Raw genomic sequence first — 19,490 nt, 5'->3', positions numbered from 1 at the left:
CGCCTGGCCTTGGAGGACCTGTGGATTAGGGCACCCTCCTGGGCAGATGGGATCCCTGCTCCTTCTAGCACAGGGGGTGGAAGGCTGCTCTACACACTGAGCTACTGAAGAGGAGCATGCACACCACCTCCACTTTTTGAAGGAAAGGGTTCAGCCACTTAGCTGCCAACTCAGCTGTGAAACAGAGTGGTAAGTGCTAGAAAGAGTGAACAACAGTGAGGAACGGGCATCTTAGCACAGCATAAAGCACACGTCTCTGCTCAGCGTTAGTACCCAGCAAGCTACATGATTCATCTTGCAGCCTCACCAGTGTCCTCCGGTGGGAGTCAACAGGCACACTGATAAAGGAGATGCAGCTTCCCGTTCTAGGTTTTTAAGGGGCTTCCGACAAAATCCCACTCAGAAAACAGAAATCCCACTACAGAAAACAAGCAGCCAGGGAAGGTGCTGGAATGGATAACAGGCTCAGTACAAGACAGGAAACCAGTGAGGAGTGCATCCAGCAATGGGGAAAGCAGCTGAAGCTCTGCAGAGGTCTGCTGTGGGACCTGTGCTCTTCACCATAACCATAAGTAACCTGACCAAGAGGGCGAGCCACGAGGTGGCAAAGTTTCCTAATGACATGAAGTTAGGGTGACAGCCAGCTGTGAGGGGTAACAGGCTACAGACTGGGTCACAACTCGGCAGATGGAGAGCTGTGCCCATAAAGAGGTGCAGGTGGCAGTAAGCAACCCACATGCTGCATGCTCAGTGATGGGCTCTGGCTCTTGCCACCAGGGATCCGGAGCCTTTCACAGGCTGCTCCACAAAAAGGGCAACTCAGTGTTCAGGAGCAGCCAAAAAAGCAAAATAACTGCTAAAAATTACTAGGAACAAAGCAGAAAACAGAGAAAAATGTTTTTTTTTTTTTTCCTGCATCTGGGGAACTGCAGCTGTCAGCACACCCACACTGTGAGAGATGCATCTCAGGCTAGAAAATTTATCTTCCTGACCAGTTCCACCGAGCTGGAGACAGGACAAGACAGACCTTTGGTCAGGCCCCATATGGCAGCTGTGCATGTAGTCACAGAGGGAAATTGCTCTTGGGCTCCCACAGGGAAGCTGTGAGTCCCCACGGGTGGCTGGCAGGTGGGACTGCACCACTTGGTGTTGCAATGACTTTGGGTTTGCACGCATTTCCCCAACTTTCCGACCATGGACGGTGCTAAAGGTCTAACAGATCAGTATTATAGTTTTTAATGAATACCAATTAATGTATCGTAATGGAAAAATGACAAAACCCCATAAACCTTTATTAAATCAGTTTTTAAATAAGAATATTTGGTCAAAATGGCATTGCACATATGGATTTTTAGATGCTATTCGTGAAACTGTAAAAGTTTAAAGCTCTTTCTTTAAATACTTTGCTTTTACAGTAACAGATAAAAATAATGTTACTTAATTTGAACATGGAAAGGAATGGCTAAATTAAGAATGAATCAATACAGCAGACAGTTTTAAAACCCACAGTAGAGGCTATTTTAAAGAACAAAATCAGGGTATTAACCTATTAGGTCAGAAGGTCTGAATTGGCTTGAGCCTACAGAGTAAGGGATGTAGGTATCTGGAAATGGGGAAAACTGCATGAACACAGATTCAAAGCAAGACAAATGCATTCTGAGTTCAGACCCGCTTTTGCTATTGGAACTCATAATATAAATTAATTAATTATATAAAGTACAGTGTTACGATAATCTATGCAGGACATTCAAACTTGTCTGTTCATCTGACCTTAATTTCAGCAGGGCAGGAACCAGGTCTACTGGCTCGCTAGCAATCAAGATGATTCTCCTTCTCTTGGCTGTGGAAATCTGTCCCATATCGCTGACACCACCAGGTTATCCATATATCTTAACTTGTACCAAATAGGCACAAGTTTCTTGTAACTGATACTCCCAAATCCTGAAGTATTATTCACAGATATAGTGTTTCTATCACTAATGGTTACCATATGTTAATTCCTTTTTTTATCCTCTGTTAAGAGTTAGAATTAAATAATCTGCCTGTATTTGCTGAAGTATGCTGAATTCTCTTCCTCAGCATACATATGCCTTTCTTCCTCTGTCAAATACTCCAGGAAAGCTTCCCGCAAAATATATATTCCAATTCCTGCTAGTGATACAGAGAGAGCTGAAAAATTATCAGCTCTGTACTGTAGCAATTTGGACTTCTATCCATTTAATTGATAGAATTATAGAATCATAGAACGGTTTGGGTTAGAAGGGACCACGAAGATCATCTAGTTCCAACCCCCCTGACATGGGCAGGGACACCTTCCACTAGACCATGTTGCTCAAAGCCCCGTCCAGCCTGGCCTTGGACACTGCCAGGGATGGGGCATCCACAGTTCCTCTGGGCAGCCTGTTTCCATGACTCAACACCCTCACAGTGAAGATTTTCTCCTTAATATTTAATCTAAATGTATCCTCTTTCGGTTTAAAGCCATTACTCCTTGTCCTATCTCTACATGTCCCTGTAAAAAGTTCCTCTCCAGCTTTCTTGAAGGGCCTTTTTAGGTACTGGAAGGCTGCTATAAGGTCTCCCCAGAGCCTTCTCTTCTCCAGGCTGAACAACCCCAAGTCTCTCAGCCTGCCCTCATAGGAGAGGCGTTCCAGCCCTCTGATCATCTTTGTGGCCCTCCTCTGGACCCGCTCCAGGAGGTCCATGTCCTTCTCATGCTGGGGGCCCCAGAGCTGGATGCAGTGCTCCAGGTGGGGTCCCATGAGAGCGGAGCAGAGGGGGAGAATCACCTCCCTCGACCTGCCGGCCACGCATCTTTTGATGCAGCCCAGCACACGGTCAGCTTTCTGGGCTGCAGGCACACCTTGCTGGGCCGTGTTGAGCTTCTCATCCCCCCAGCACCCCCAAGCCTTTCTCCCCAGGGCTGCTCTCAATCCATTCTCTGCCCAGCCTGTATTTGTGCTCGGGATTGCCCCCACCCACATGCAGGACTTTGTACCTGGCCTTGTTGAACTTAATGAGGTTTGCACAGGCCCACCTCTCAAGCCTGTCAGGGTACCTCTGGATGGCATCCCTTCCCTCCAGCGTGTTGATCGCATCGCACAGCTTGGTGTCATCAGCAGACTTGCTGAGGTTGTGCTCAATCTCAGTGTCTATGTTGCCAACAAAGATATTAAACAGTGCTGGTCCCAGTACAGACCGCTGAGGAATGCCACTTGTCACTGGTCTCCACTTGGACATCAAGCTGTTGACTGCAACTCTTTGAGTGCAACCATCCATCTGATTCATTATCCACAAAGTGGTCCATCCATCGTATCCATGTCTCTCCATTTTAGAGACAAGGATGTTGTGTGGGACAGTATCAAATGCTTTGCACAAGTCCAGGTAGATTAACTCATTTGCTCTTCCCTCATCCACCAATGCCGTATCCCTGTCGTAGAAGGCCACCACATTTGTCTGGCACTATTTTCCCTTAGTGAAGCTATGTTGGCTGTCACCAATCATGTCCTTATTTTCCATGTGCCTTAGCATAGTTCCTAGGAGGATCCGCTCCATGATCTTGCTGGGCACAGAGATGAGACTCACCAGCTTGTAGTTTCCTGGGTCTTCTTTTTTTCCCTTTCTAAAAATGGGGGCTACATTTCCCCTTTTCCAGACTTCCATGACTTCTCAAGTATGACGGATAGTGGCTTAGCCACTTCATCCGCCACTTCCCTCAGGACCTGCAGATGCATCTCATCAGGTCCCATGAACTTGTGCACCTCCAGGTTCCTTAGATGGTCTCAGACCTGATCTTCTCCTGCAGTGGGTGGTTCTTCACTCTCAGTCCCGGACTTTGCCTTCTGCAACTTGGGCGATGTGGCTGGAGCACTTGCTGGTGAAGACTGAGGTGAAAAATTCACTGAGTACCCTCAGCATTCTCCATGTCCTGGGTAACCAGGTAACCGGGTATGTTTCCTTCCAGAGATGGCTTACATTTTCCTTAGTCTTCCTTTTATCACCAGTGTACCTATAGAACCTTTTCTTGTTGCCCCTTGATGTCTCCAGCCAGATTTCATTCTATCAGGGCTTTAGCTTTCCTAACCTGTCCCTGGCTGCTCGGACAATTTCTCTGCATTCCTCCCAGGCATCTTCAGAGGTGACTGCTTAGAAATTCTATTAAAAGTGCTGCATTTGAATGGGCCTCATTAAAATATGATATTCTACTTCGAATTTTGTGGGGTGGGGAGTTCTCCTAAATCCTGTCCTTTTTATTATTAATCAGAATGCATGACTGCAGTCCAGAGTGAAAATGGAAGATACTGGGTGCTTATTACTGTATCAGCATTGTGGTACTGGAAAGTAACAACCATAAAAGCATGTAAAGAATAATTCTGACTATTGGGATACACATTCTTGATAGTATGGAAAAGCATACTTTTTTTTTTTAGTGCTCTGCATTCCCTTCTTGAATAAAAATTGGACCGAAGCTTACAGTGAGTCACCTGGCGAGGTCACTGGGAGTTTTGTCATTTACTTTGAATACATCTCTGTGGAAGCAGAACTTCCATTAGAACAAAAATAAGCTATGACAAAAACTGTATTCTGGGCAAATTTTGATCAGAGTGTGTGCAAATTTCACCCTGAACAAAGATTTGAGAGATGAGTGTCTGTTCTGGTGAAAGAACAAGACTGGATTCTCTGCAGGGAACTACTGTATTAATTAGCAAGGCATTTGAGTGCCACATGTCTTTCTTGAGTAACAGTTTTATTTCCAAGGGACTTCAACTACTCATACGAATATAAATAGCACATTTATATCAGTACATATATACATGCATTTGTATTAAGAGGTGAGTTCATGCTAACTGTGGAGGCTATGCTGGCTGCGTTTTATCAAAAACAAGACAATGTTCTTTCTCCCTTAGAGAGCTTTCCAAAATTTGGAGTTACTTGGTTTGCAAGTAAAGAGTTTTAGACAGAAGACTCTGCTATAGCCCACTGGTTTCTTGCATACTGAATTCTAACTCCAATTGATAGTTCTCTTAGAAGCTAAAGGGTTGACCTGCTATTGAACCTCAAATACAACACTTTTTTTAGGTTCTAAGTTTAGAACAAGATGGTTAGAGCATCTGTTCTCTGTCAATCAATACCAAGATATTAGCGTGGACTTGACATGGGCTTGAGTGTGCTCACAGTGGTTGGAGCAATGTACATATATCCAGAGAAGTTCCCACACGATTTGCTGCTCAAGGATCTACCAGAAGAAAGAAGAGGATGCTTCCTCACCTCTCATTGGCAAGGTCAGCAAAAGCTGGGTCTCCTTTGATAACAAAGCTTTGGCTAGATCCATGTTGGCACCCAGGCACTGAGTATAAATGGGCAAAAATACATTACATGCAAAAATTCTAGTTTCTATTTTCTGTCTGATACATGCTCTTCCTCTTTTCAGTGAGAAAGGCTTTTGGCAACCCGCTATTCCTCACTTGTTTTGATCAGCTGCAGAAGACAGACTCATGCCTTTTTTCAGCCATAAATACAATACTACCCTTGCTGAGACTTCCCGTAGGGAATTTGAGGTGATTGTGGAAAAGGCATTTCTAGATCATACTTTCTCACTTCTGTATTCTCCATGACTGAATTACAAGGCTTATGGGACCCATGGGGCTTTTTGTTTATTTTATTTCACTTGAGGAGGTTTTGGGTCAGAAATAGTGATACTGAGCAAAAGGTATACTTATTGTTTCAAGAACAGTCAAGATCTAACTTTTGTATAACCAAAGGATGCTAGATCCCAGGGCAAAATTCATGTCTTGAGTACGACTCACAGATTTTCCAAGCTAAGCACCCCTGCATTATGCAGGGCTAATAATGGTAATAATTATACTATTAGAGAGTGGATCCATGTTCCTGGAACTGGGCAGTTAACATCTGAGGCGGCACCTGGCTTCTTTAATACATGGTGCCTACACATTTGGTGGGCAGCTCTGCCTAAAAGCAAGCCATCTCCGCACGGCTAAAAACACCTTGTTTCCTGTTGCCTTTGATCTTACGCTGCAGTGGCTGTCAGCAAAACCCAGTGAAGATTACTAAGTAAACCTACCCTTTTATTGGCCAAATTCCTGCTTCTGCAGGATGCTATCCAGGTCTGCAGAGGCATCTCATGGTTTATAATTAACAAAGATTAACTGGGCTGTGGACTAAAGGTTGGTGATGGTGCTCTAGCAAAGTAGAGGGAGCTGCTTACTATGTAAGTGAATGTGCTGAGTATGATGTGCTAGGAAAGCTATAACATAAATAATGCTATACATGAGGCTTATAACTGGGAAATTGCTGGGGAACACCTGTTGAACTATCACAGACCTTCATGTTGAACTGCTGGTCTTTTCTGAACTCTGGCTCTTATACTGAACTGCTTCTGTGCTACAAATCCCACTGTTTACAATTGTCAGCCATTAGGAAAGAGGAACAAATTTTCTTTTACAAGAATTATAAAATGAAAATAGGAGACAATGTATGACGCATTCTGGTGACTTAATATTTATTTTTTACTAGTTCTTGTTTCAACTGCTCATGCAAGAAATCTGTAATTAAATAGGTGGGTTAGCAATCTGCTTATTTTTTGAGAGCAAATGCCTAACCTGATTCAGGATGACTAGTAAATGCACCTTGCTCCATTTAGGGATAAGTGGGTGAAATATAATTTTCTGTGATATACAGAAGGTCTGAGAAGATGATCCAATGGTTGCTGTTATTCTCAGGTTCTGTCACTGTAAAAGAAACTATGGTTTGGCCATAGTCTGTACATACCGGCTCATTTTAACCACTGAAGTAAGGAAGCTTGGATATATATTTAATAGCTTATTTTTCTGCTTCATGATGCTTTAAAGCTCCTGCTCTGGCATTAGTTTAGTAACATCAAAATGGTCTCATTTTATTTTTGTATGATTTGGAGAGGAGACATACAGTGCAGAAGTAATGAGTCACCTCCAAACTTACAGCTTATGAGTCTGCACAGGCGAGATGGTATACGAAATAACCAGTGGGACACGATCAAAGACGAGCTGGCGGGAATCCCCAGTGAATAAGCCTAGCATAGCTAAGAGCAGCTCATTCTGAGGCTGTTTAAAGCCTAAGAAAGCATGGTACCATTTGGGAAGGGAGCCAGGTGTTATGCAACAAGAAACTCCTCACGTCTTTGGAACAAGATCTTGGATATCTGCTCAAATATGCTGTTGTGTTAACTGAAAACACTGCAAATAACAGGAAAATTGGGCAAAAGTTGTCCTGGGGCAAAGCCAGAGTGTAATTACAGCCTGTGTGCACTTAACACTCAGTACTCACAATAAACATGGAAGACAGCATCGCTTTTCCATCAGGGGAGTAAGTCACATTGACTTTACCCTGTAATAACAGAGCACATGCTGGCAAGGTACTGTGGAAAAGCAGACACACAGCATATTTACACCCCCATTCATGCCTGTAGCTGCACACAAACCTGTTACCATTACCTTCACCCCCAGATCATTCACTCCATCCCAGCTCTGGTCAGGACCAAGTGAAAGCTGCTACCACGCAGCAAGCACAAGGTGGTTTTGATGGTCTCTGTCCTGATTGTGAACGTTCACATTGAAGACTGTCTTCTGTGTAGAAAGACAGCCTGAACAAAAGTGAACATTTTGCAATTTAACTACTCCGCGGAGAAGCCAGCACACCTTCCTTGCAAAGGCTGCTTCAGCGGGGAAGCACACACAAACCAACCCTGGCCGAGCCACTGAACCCCCAGCTTCTCCTGCTCTCCAGCTGCTCCTGTGTCCTAGAATGGGTCAGCACTACTATTTCTAGAATGTGCAGCTCTCACATAAAAAAACTAACTCCTGGGTGAGATTTTCACAGGGTCTGCGCTAGTGCTCAGTCCAAGCACAAACAAGCATCACCTGGCTACCAGATCCTTTAGATGCCACCAGCAGAACACTGCTAATAGTTAAACAGTATTTATCCAGTTATGCAGCATTTGAGCTTATTTCTCCAAAGGAAAGTTTTAGTAGGAACCTGAAGTGACTGACTTCAGTAAAAGGAGTCCTCTCCCACCCCTACTGCACCCACTCGTGGCAGTGCCCTCCCACAGCCACAAAACATGTGTGGGATGTTTGGGGGTCCGTTCCTATCTACTGCAGTTCTTTTCTTGCCTCCTCTGTGAAAAAATGTGCTGCTTGTTTTTAGAAAAGTTGCTTCATTCTGCAGTTTCTCGGCTGCTCCATCTGCAAAATGAGGATAATAAGAATCGCAGCTCTTAAGGAAGCCGACTGCCACTCATGAAAGTTTTTGCTGTGCTTGGGATCTTCAGTTTGTTCTTGCTAAAGAAGTGAAAAAGGTTTATTATTAAAGTGATTACAGTGTTGATAAGCCTGTGATGAATTCCTTGCAGGCATGCAAATACATTAAAGGCCACATCCACTTCTTATTTGTACTTGTACAAATTCCCTACAACTCCAGTGATGCAGACAAGGTTACTCCAGCTGAGCATGTGGCAGAATCTGGTTCCACAGCAACTCAGTTTAGACATTTATGTGCAATAATTGAAAGAAGAGAGGTATCATTTGCCTTATAAGCAACTTTGAATATCACCAGTCACTCTTCCCGACAGAACAGTGCAGAGGGAACGTGCTATACGGGGAGGCTGCAGTACCATTTCCTTGGTGCTGGAAGCCTGGGAATAAGTAGCTCTAAGTAGGGCCTAATTAAGTGGATGATGGGTTTTCTCTGGCAAGGTGACTGTCCTGCAGCTCCTCGCAAAAGCTGATATACCTATCTCTGGAAGATCCCAAGATGCAAAGCAGGGATGGGATCAAGGAAGGGAAGTCAGTCCTCAAAGTACACTGTGCTTTCATGTACAAATTGGGTGAAACCAGTCAACTGGCTGGTCTGAGAGGAATGGTCACTGGGGTATGGATGGAAACTGGTGGGAAAAACAACAGAAAGATGAACAAGCACAAATCATGCACCAAGCCTCCATTTCTCAAAGTATGAAGTGTGTGCAGTGGTACCAGGCACAGAAAACACATGACATGGTTACTGCCTGCCTGAGTAATGCATGTAGATACAGTTGTCTTGAAAAGTGCTGGTACAGCAAGCTCAGAGCATACTGATGATTCAATCTCTGAAATAATTCGAAATGGTAGTCACGCTCCTAAAGGCGCACAAAGTCCTTATCTCCCTTTTAAAGCAAAGAGGCTACTGCACCGACAGGAAAATAGAGGGAATGCTGGAAGGCTTTACAGCAATGCGTATCAATGAAAGGCTCCTCTTGGCTAACTATCCTAGAGTGAAACATATTCCTAGTGGTTCTGCCAAAGATCCTTGAAATGCTTTGGTGGTGGTTGATAGGGGAGAAAATAATCATAACTACAAAGTGGAGGAAAGTTTTTGCCATCTTGCTCTTGCAGCTTTACAAGGGACTTGGGCTACCAGAGAACTTTAAGAAGGCAAATCTTTGCCAGAGATGCGGCAGCTGGACCAAGGGAAGCAAGCAGTACACAGTATGCCCACTGCCTCACTTTATTTTTGTCTATAACTACATCTTGGCTTTTTCATATGGCTCTGAGCACCAGCTGGCAAAATTAGTCAATATTAGTCTGAAAGGAAATGTTATGAATTCATTTGGAAAAAAAAGCTCTCGGTCTGTTTCATTAAAAGGAAGCAAACAGCAAAGGAAACTCTTACCTGCATCTGTACAACCTCTGGGTCCTATCATACACCATCAAAGCAATTTAGATTTTGATACTGATGATAGAGGAAAAAAGAATCTGAAGTAAAGAACAAAAAGTCCAACTAGGCCAACAAAGTCCCTTGTGGGTGGCAAGGGTATCTGAGAGCTGGTATGCAGAGCAGACATGGAAATGCTTGAAAGGATCCAATTTTACAGCACAGGGAAAGATTGTACTGCCTCTGTTTCTATATAAGGTAGGTAATAAACTGTATTTGAACTGGTAGCAGGGGAATGAGATGACCCACATTTCAAAGCTGGAACCTGATGGGTTATTATTATTTATGATTCATAAAGCATGTGCAGTGCACCAAAAAAAAAAAAAAAAAAAAAAAAAAAAAAAAGGCGAGACATGCTCCCTGCCCAGAGGAGCCTCCAATGCAAACCTTGAGAGAAACATTCTGCTGTGCATGGGGCTAACTCCAAGGGCTGTTTTTTATTCTAATTATAGTGTATGATGATCAGTCCTGCTTTTGTTCCGGTCAGAAAACGGAGATCCCTTTTCCTAGTTCCACAGCAGGTGGTTTTTATATTGGGGGAATGCAACAGTTGTATTTTCCATGAACTGAAATAACAACCTTCACGTACTCCTGATTTTCCACTTTACTTGCTGATTTTAGTTCCTTTCCCCCCTCTGGGGCATTTCTGCATTTTCTCACTTTCTCCTCCACAGAGCTATTGCTACCATTTTTTCTTTTCCCTTCTTCATTCCTCAGTTTTTCAATGTTACTTTTTTTCTTCTTCATGAGCTTTCTATGCCGTCTCACATACATATTTTACTTTACTGTTCAACGATTCCCTTTTTTGAGTTGTTCTTATCTCAACCAACTACCACATCACCTAGTGGATCCCCCAAACCAGTGGCTTTCTCTTCACCCTCCTCTCAGGAACTGAGCTCCATATCCACCCCTCAGATGGACTCTTCTTCCTGACCTGCACCCTCTTTCTGTTCCTCCTGCTTCCGCATCACCCCCTCCATCTCACCTGCTCTGCCTCTCTAGGACATGGCCTACAGGTTTCTACCCAAGGACACAACTCCTCACCCCAGACCTCCCCACCAGCTATGCCCCAAACTTAAGAGCTCTCTGGGAAACCCTCCTGAGCACAGCACTGCCCTTTTCAAGGTCCCCAGCCATGATCCCATAAAGTCTCCAAAGGTCCCCGTAGTCCCTGAAGGTCTGCTAACCCCCCCACTGCTGTTGAGCTCCTACTGTTGTCCCTCCTGGCCACAGAGCCCCAACCCCAGTACTACTGTGTAGCTGGATTGCCAACTAGAGGTGAGAACAGATGGTTGGGATGTGGGGCTTTGTTCCTTCCATCAGGAGTCAAATTGTCCAGCACCTCCCTCCCTCTTGCCAAGGGTCCCACCTGGCAGGTACTTGCCCAGAGGCTTGGGGGCTGCTCCCAGGCCCCGAGGGGAGCTTCTGGAGAGGAGCGCTGCCTTTGGAGTGTGGGGGAGGACAGAGCTGGAGCAGAGCAGGGCAGGGGACTGCGGTGGGCGCCGGCGATGCCAGGTGGCGAGGGACCTGTGTGACCCATGGGTGGGCGGCGGGGTCATGCGGCTTCCCCGCCGCCGGGTATCGCTCCGGCACCGCACCCAGCCTCCCCGGCGCATCCCCGTTCGAGGTACCCAGCTTCTCCGGAGCATCCCCGTTCGCGGTACTCAGCCTCCCCAGCGCATCCCGGCTCGGGGTACTCAGCCTCCCTGGCGCATCCCCGTTCGCGGTACCCAGCTTCCCCGAAGCATCCCCGTTCGCGGTACTCATCAGCCTCCCCGGAGCATCCCCGTTCCCGGTACTCAGCCTCCCCGGAGCATCCCCGTTCGCGGTACCCAGCTTCCCCGGAGCATCCCCGTTCGCGGTACTCATCAGCCTCCCCGGAGCATCCCCGTTCCCGGTACTCAGCCTCCCCGGAGCATCCCCCATCGCGGTACCCGGTCTCCCCGGGATACCCCCGTGACGGTACCCTCGTCCCGCTCCCAGCGTCGGCGTTTACCTTCCACTTTGGTGAGGGTGAGGACGGGGCTGTTGCAGGCGCTGAGAGGGGCCACCCTAGCCGAGTGCTTCTTCATGGCGAGCCCGTCGCCGGCGGCAGCTCCCCGCCGCCCCGCGCCTACATCCTGGCGCCGCCGGAGCCCTCCTCGGCGGCGCCCCCCGGTACGGCTCCCGGCCCGCCGCCCTCTGCCGCAGCACCGGGCGGCGGCGGGGGCTGGGGCTCGCCCGCCCGCCCGCTGCTGCTCGGGGCTGCTGCAAACCCGACGTCACCGGCACGGCCCCCCCCGCCCGCCCCCCGGGCTCCCGGGGCCGCCCTCCGGGTCGAGGTGGGGGGTGGCGCCCGGGCTCCGCGGTGAGGGGCGCTGCGGAGTTCCCCCGGGCGGCTGTGCCCGCTGCGGGGCCGGGGCGCCTTCCCGGGCACCGCTCCGGCAGGCACGCAGGGAGCCGGCCCCTAATGCGGCTGCGGCCACCGCTCCGCTCCGCTCCGCTGCCGCCGCTGTGCCTGCGCCTCCCGGAGCCAGCCGGGCTCCCGGCCCCGCCGGCTTCTGCTGCCGCTGGGCTGCTGCACCGCACGGAACGGGCTCCCGGCTGCCCATGCCCTGCTTAGCTCCCTTCTTACTGTCTTACGGGAAAGGGTAATTTACACTCTCCACACCGATGGTTTTTTTGCCCATATTCTACCTCTCCTTCATTTTCCTTCAAGTCCAGTCACCATCCTGGATCGGTTTTCATCCGTGCCTTTAATAATTTTCCCCATCCTTTCCCCAGCCTTTCTGTTCCTGCTGTGTCCTTTCTAAGAGGGAGACCAAAATTAGACACAGCAGTCAAGATGAGGATGCACCATCCATTTATCAATAATATTCCAATACTTTCAGTAGCATACTCGACAGCTTTCTTAACACAGCTTGCCAACTTCTTTTTGAGGCATGAAACAAAATACCTCCACACCTACACACAAGTTAAATAAAATGTCTTTCACAATGGGATGCTGCTCGTACGCAGCAACTTTTCATGGTGGCTTTTTTTCAGTAACGATTTTAAGACCCCCAGTCATGACACACCAACAATGTGTGGTAGATTTACCTTTCTATGAAAAAGTCGAACTGGTATTAATTAACAAGACAATGCAAGTGGATCTGGGAGAGAAGACATCCCAGTGAATCAATATGAAACATGTAAAAAAGATTATATCACTGGAAGCAATGAACCAGATTTCGCAAGATGCTGAGCATGGTGAGCCCAGCACCCTTTACTCCTGGTGATTTCTTCTGTAGGTACGAAAATACTTAGCACATTTAACAGGTTCCAATAAAAGATGCGTCAGCAAAGACGCAAATACTCAACTTTTCCTAAGATTTGGTCAAATTAAAATGAGTGTACTTTGCAAACCAGACCGGGCAGCCATCAATACTCCACAAACATTCCAAAGTATTTGTTAATTATATAAATAGCAGCTATTGAAAAGCAGCCTCGACGGACTGTTCAGCAAATGGTGGGAAAACACCACCCTACTTGTGCCCGCCCGCTGGACAGCTCTGTGTATTTAAGAAGCGAGCTGCCTTGGTGGGTCAGACTTGCACTGTTCATTTGCACAGGTCTCATCTGCTGATCTGCAGTCTGACGAAGCTCAGGGGTGGCTTGTATTTCCTATGCCTCTTCTGTGTCAGCCTTCGGGATGAGCTTTGTAAAAAAAAATAAAAAAAATCATCGGGCCCCTTTCAAACTGATCCTTCTGGAGAGTATATTCATGTGCTCAGTGCTAAGACCACAAAAGCTCAGCTTGGTCAAATGAAAAAAACCTACCCCTGGCTTTCATGGTTATTTCCAGGCCTTCTTAGTAGAATTACTGGATCCATTCAGGTTTTTGTGATGTTACAGATCATAGGCATGTTGGGAACTGGGGGTCCATCTTGTTTCACTGCTTCATCTCAGAATCCAATTAGTTCCTGATTTTTGAAAGAAGTTACATAAAAAGGGGCAGATTTCACCTCACATGGTTGTGTCCACGAAATATTTTAAAATGTTGCTATACCTTTTATCTGAGGATTTCAAAGCACATTATAAAATATTAATTCATATTACGCTGCCTCTGTGAAGAAACATCAGGCTCACTGGTGGATAAAATCGAGCCACAGAGTTTAAGCAATTCTGTCAGATGATCAGTACCACCAGAACCCAGATAACCCTGGCTAGCTTCTGCTCTCAGCAGAAGATCCTTCTGATCCTTCCAGGATCATCTGAGCCTCTGCTATGTAAGCAGGAAACTACTAAATCGGCATTTTACATCCAAATTTCACCTGCTTTTCCTAGAGGTGAATGGTTGTGCAAGGCAGGACAACCAGACTTCTCTACTGGCTATATCTTGTAATCAATGGGACATCCATGAGAATTTAAAAGGTATTTATTAAAAATTCTTTGTTACTGGGCACTTATACTCTCTCCTTTCTGCAAGGTTTATGCTCTCTGATTTTTAAAAGGAAAGACACAGTAAGAACATTATTTTGTTTGGACGATGGTGCTGCTCACCTAAAGAATCACCTTGAAAACAAGACTTGCTTTTAGTTGTTGTTTTGGTTTGGTTTTTTTGTGGCATGTTATTATAACTTTGCATACATTTAATATTGCAGGTTTTGTAGAGTTGTTAGCATGTTTCAGGCTTGCAATGTTTTATTTAACTCTGGAACTCCAAATGTCAAAGACTTGTATGGCAGCAACTATCTCCTGTGAGTGGCTGGACTTCTGCTTGCCTATTTATACATGACTTATACAAAACTCCAAAAACTTTCTTCCATGTTACCTGTTGACCAAGAAGAATCTTGCTTTACCGAGAGCCACCTTTTTGTTCCAGGATCCTCAGACACCAGCCAGCATTGGAAAATTAGATCTGATATTTGCATAGAATCAGATTCTTGTTTCCAAATATATTCAACTAAGAAGAAGACAAGAGAAGCTAAACCCCACCATTTCTTCATTATAGCAGGGCATTAGACAAGCTCCTGTCTAACGTTACACTTTTAGCCAAGATGGTCTTGCTGAGACTTCACAGAAGTCAGTTTTATCAGAGGAAATAACTGGAAGACAAAGTGATTACTATATAGTGGATAGAAGGTTAGAAGGGAGGTGCCCAAGTGCACCGCTTAGCAGACTGGCACACCTCTGCCAGCTGGTGCTGTGAGCGAGCTAGGAGGCATCTAAGCCTTCAAACCTCCTCTCCTCCTCCCTCCTCTGATAGTGCTTGCACAATCACAGCACCCAAGCCTTCTCTCCTCAGTGTTCAGTCACCCCCGAGAAGCTTTCAAAGGCACTGAGGACAATTAGTATCCAACTAAGACCAGGATGAACTTGGGGATAGGACATCCAACCACTTGCAGGCTTTTGGAAATCTTTTGCCCAAAGTGTGTGCCAAGTACAGCTCGTTGGGGCTGGTGTTGTCTGATATGGCTCTGCTTGACCCTGGTCCCAGACCATTTTAACTCTCACTCTCTGACTTCTCTTCCTGCCCTTACAGGTGCATGCACTTACACCAAAGATCCACACTAGGGCCCTATTTTACACCGTGCATAAAAATATCAGTCACATGCCACAATAACAAAATGTTGTGTTTCTTTAATGAAGACAAGGGTGCCTGAGGACTGTATTCCAAGGGCTCTACAGCGAGAGCTGCATTTGGCAGCAGGCTTGTTACTTTCTGTAACTTGCACCATGCTGCAGCCTCCCCACCTCCCTAAGCCTTAACACGTTTGCTGCTGGATTACATTTGATTTAATTTACAGTAAGCATCTTACACTACAAGCAATGCAAAACTGATGCACTCAGGGTAAAATTTCAAGTCAAATTTATGTTTTTTTCCTTTATGACAACACTCCTGTATTCTAGATGCAATGGAGGAGAAGCTGGTGGATGTCTGGGCTGCAGACAGCTTACAAATGTGGAGAGGAAACTCTCAAAGCCTGAAAACTGGAGAAAGCAGACTTTCATTTCCTATCAAGAACAAGGATGCTTCATGTGAAAAAGGCAAGGCTGGGTTAAAAATGCAGGATGAGATAGTTAGGTTTTACCCAGTTTGAAGAATTTGTAGAATTTGTAGTGAGATGGAACTGGTTTCATTACAGTCAATTATCTTTTTCAATTTTAGATTAAAAAATGACAGTTGTTGGGTTGGGCTTTTTTACACATAAACCTATATACGAGTGTGCTACACCCAGCATCGTACTGCTTTTAAACTCATGTATCACCACCATTTTTCTGAAAGATTTCTTCCTGACATAGAAAGGCAGATTCAAGACAAAACTAAATTATCATAGTTACGTGTGCTACAACCTTTAACTTTTATCCTATTAGCTAGTTTATCCAACCAACATGAAACATGCACCCAGTTGGTAACGTGCACAGTTGGTATTTTTGCAGTTCAGACATTTTCATGTTCAGTGTACTCATTAACAGGACACTTATTAATTTAAGTGCTTGCCTCCCCACTGAGGGCAATAACTGCTGTGCTTAGCAGCCCCAAAGGAAATGGAGTGTGGACTTGTGTAGCCCATTTCCTAAGAGGCTCCGTCTCGTGTCAGGATGAATTCACCTGACAGGAGTCAAATACAGGCACAAAACCTTACACCACCCACAATCTGTCAGGAACAGATCATCCTTTCCTCTAGTTTAGTTGAAGTTATTTGGTGAATATTCTCCACAAAGAATTATTAGTCTGTTTGTGAGGAGCTTGTTCTACTTGAATACTGTGTTAGTTTTGTTTGGCCACCGTCTAATAAATTTCTGATCTGTTTTTATTTCCCAACTGAAAAAACACAGATGTCAAACGCACATTTCCAACACAAATAGTAGCAATTTTGGAAGTGATGTTTGCTGTCCTGTAATTGTTCTGAAATCTGCATTTAGATGCACTGTCTGGTGACCATACACCACTACTCTTTGCACGTCTCCCACATTCACCACCTCCACTCAGAACAAATTCACGTTTTTGTCAAATTTACATACAGTCTTTCACTGCAATATTACCCTAGCTGTAAGGATGATGTCTTTCCAATCTTCCCCATTCCAAAACAGTTCAATTACTTTCAGTATCATATCTGGAATTCACAGAACAAGGCAGCAAAGGGAAGAGGGAAGATTTAAACCTGTCTGGCTACATGTGTTCACCAGACTGCACTGAACAGAGAGTGCTATAGAATTACTGCTATACCTGAGTGCCTTCTCTTCAAATTTGATCAGATATATAGTGCTATTGGTAACAGTCAAATCTGAGGTGTCCGTAAAGGCTGTAATTGTATATATATATCTGGCCATATATGTTCCTAGACATGGATGCAAAGTCCTGGTGAGAATATCTTCCTCATGTTTTTTTTTAACCTTCTGTTTATAACTTCTGTAAGCATTACTGGAAGAGATGGCACTGATGGATTTTATTTCCAAATCTAATAAAATATTAACTGTTTCCAATATTTTCTGAGAAGCTCTCCTGGTTTTGTGCATAAGGAACAGCTGCATGTAAAAGAATACCGGTGAATTCCACAAAATGTAAAGAAAAAAGCTAGTTCAAGCCTCAGGGTTTCAACACCAGACTATATAGCTTTAATTTTCAGACTTGTGCTTTAGGAAACACTCCTGTCTTAACCATGTTTTGGAATGGAAATATTTTGTCAATTTTTATGTTACTTTGAATTTTAAAGAAAAGTTAATTCAGTGCCCATGGGCAGGTATGGGATTGTGAAGTTTGTGAAAAAATCCTTACATTTACAAGAGAATCAGATGTCTGCCAAGCTGCTTCAAACCTGCCTGACACTACCGAGGGTCAAAGGCATCCCAAACCCACTCAGTCTGAGTCTTCATTGTCTTCAGCAACCCAGGGGAAACGAGTACTGGTACTAGCCCTGGGCAATACTTTGTCAAAACTGGCAATGTAGGAAAACCATGACAGAATTCGTTTTCTGAAGGCCACTGGGTCTCCTACAACTGACAGTAGGTTGGAACGGGTGTTGGAAGGTGGATGGCCCATGAATACCATGTGAATTTGCACTGCTCTTGTCACAGTTACATGATGACCACATAACTACTTCAGTGGGCTGGTTCTACACCTCTGCCTCCCTGCAGGTGCAGTTTAAGGGAACTGCCCACTTTTGGACCAGGTAGCTCAGGAACAGCCCATTGTGTGGTGCCTCTGATTGTTCAGTGAGGCCATCTGCAAGGTTTGCCTCTAGGAGCTGTGACCTATCATGAAATGCAGTGACCAGACTACCTAGATTTATAGCATTTCTTGATATTAGTGGTGGGAACACAGGAAAAACTGAAAAGGAGTAAAGCAGTAAAACACTTAAGATGCCCGCTTGTCTCCCTGTGGTTTGTCTTTCCTTGGGAACTCCAGCAGGCTAAACAGTTTTGCTGCTTTTCGCTAGCTGCTCCTGACAACTCCAACCCTCCTTCTGTCTTTTGTCACTTTTTAGCCATTTCAAATGTCGATTCCCAAAGCTAGCAGTTCCCTGTGTAGTTGTGGCTGGAGACAAGAAAGTAATGTTCTCGTATCCCAACAGCCTGGCAGTTTTTCTAATGACCCGCCTGAATTTATCAGGCAATTACTTTTCCTTGCATATTTGCATATGAGACACTATCTAACCAGGAGACCTTAATGACCCCAAATCATACAAAATAATCATTATGCCATCAAGATCCACAATTCAGTAACAACAATTTCTTAACCCCCTCATTATCTAGTTACACAGTATTAAAAATAACTGGGCATCATCTCTACATTTTCACCACAAGCCCACTCCTGGCCAGTTGTCTTTGCGCAGCTCTGGATATGAAGTGCATCTAAATGTAGTCGGGCATGTTTTCCTCCATCAGAAACAGTGTGTAAGCTGTGATAAACCTCTACTGCTGTAACATCCCAGCCTAGAAGGATCTGACTCCTCCAGTAAAGATGCAAAGGCCAAGAGACCATGTTTGGCGGTAGCTCACATTTCTAGCATTGTAAAAAAACAGGTGACAAAAATGTGAAGTTGAAACATATGCAAACAGAATTAAAAAAGAAATTAAAACCTAAAAACAGGATTAAAAAAATCTATTGTTCAGACTCTGGCTCAGAAAAAAACAGAAATAACTTTGATCTGTGAGGCAAGCTTTTGTCCTCAAAGAAAAGGTCCTTTCAGAATTGACTGAGCAAATAAGCATATGCTCCTGGCCCCAAACACAAAAGCAGAGACCGTGAGAACTGAAGACAGAATCGCATTTTTTTTCCTCCTTCTCACCTGAATATTTACAGAACTCTGCACTGCTCTCCCAAGCAATATCAGGCAGGAAAGGAACAAAAAAGGAAATGAAAAAGGGACATGCAAAGATCTTTCAGAAAATAACAGTAAGGACACTTCCGAGCAAATATATTCTGTATTTCAAGTCACCGTTTTTAGGGACAGTGCCCTGGGATGAAAATCACAATGTCTGTCAAATTTAAGTTTTAATGCTAGCTGCTTGAACCAAAGATTAGGCAGGATGTAAGCACTCCCAGTGGCCTGTGGACGGGAGAGGGTTCCAGCCTCCATAAATAACTTGCCAGACATTTGCTAGGATGAAAACTGCTGCCTATCTAAAATCCAAAGATGTGTAAGAGCCAGCAGGTCCAGACCCATTCCTGTGTTGCCCTTTTACCTGGAAGACTGATTTTAAAAACTTTAAATAATTGTATTTTTTCTGTTCTCCTTTGCATACTCTGTCTTTCTTCTTACTTCTTATGTCAGTATTCC

The 19,490-nt window shown here is 45.0% G+C and overlaps 1 protein-coding gene across 2 annotated transcripts in view; it reads right to left on the bottom strand.

Moving 5' to 3' along the window:
- The window catches only part of SLC35F3 (solute carrier family 35 member F3), a 188,449-nt gene that overhangs the window by 64,329 nt on the left and 104,630 nt on the right, over positions 1–19,490 (bottom strand). Inside the window, exon 1 of one of the 2 annotated variants that reach the window (XM_080388905.1) lies at positions 11,741–14,320. The exons of the other annotated variant lie outside the window; for it this stretch is intronic. Within the exon in view, the coding sequence (XP_080245031.1) occupies positions 11,741–11,816 (76 nt within the window). The 5' untranslated portion in view covers positions 11,817–14,320. Of the gene's footprint in view, positions 1–11,740; positions 14,321–19,490 lie in introns of those variants that run through there. 2 annotated transcript variants of the gene reach the window in all.

This window comes from Falco punctatus (assembly GCF_963210335.1).
Source record: "Falco punctatus genome assembly, chromosome: 5".
Lineage (NCBI taxonomy): Eukaryota > Metazoa > Chordata > Aves > Falconiformes > Falconidae > Falco > Falco punctatus.
This window is presented reverse-complemented; position numbering and strand designations above follow the sequence as displayed.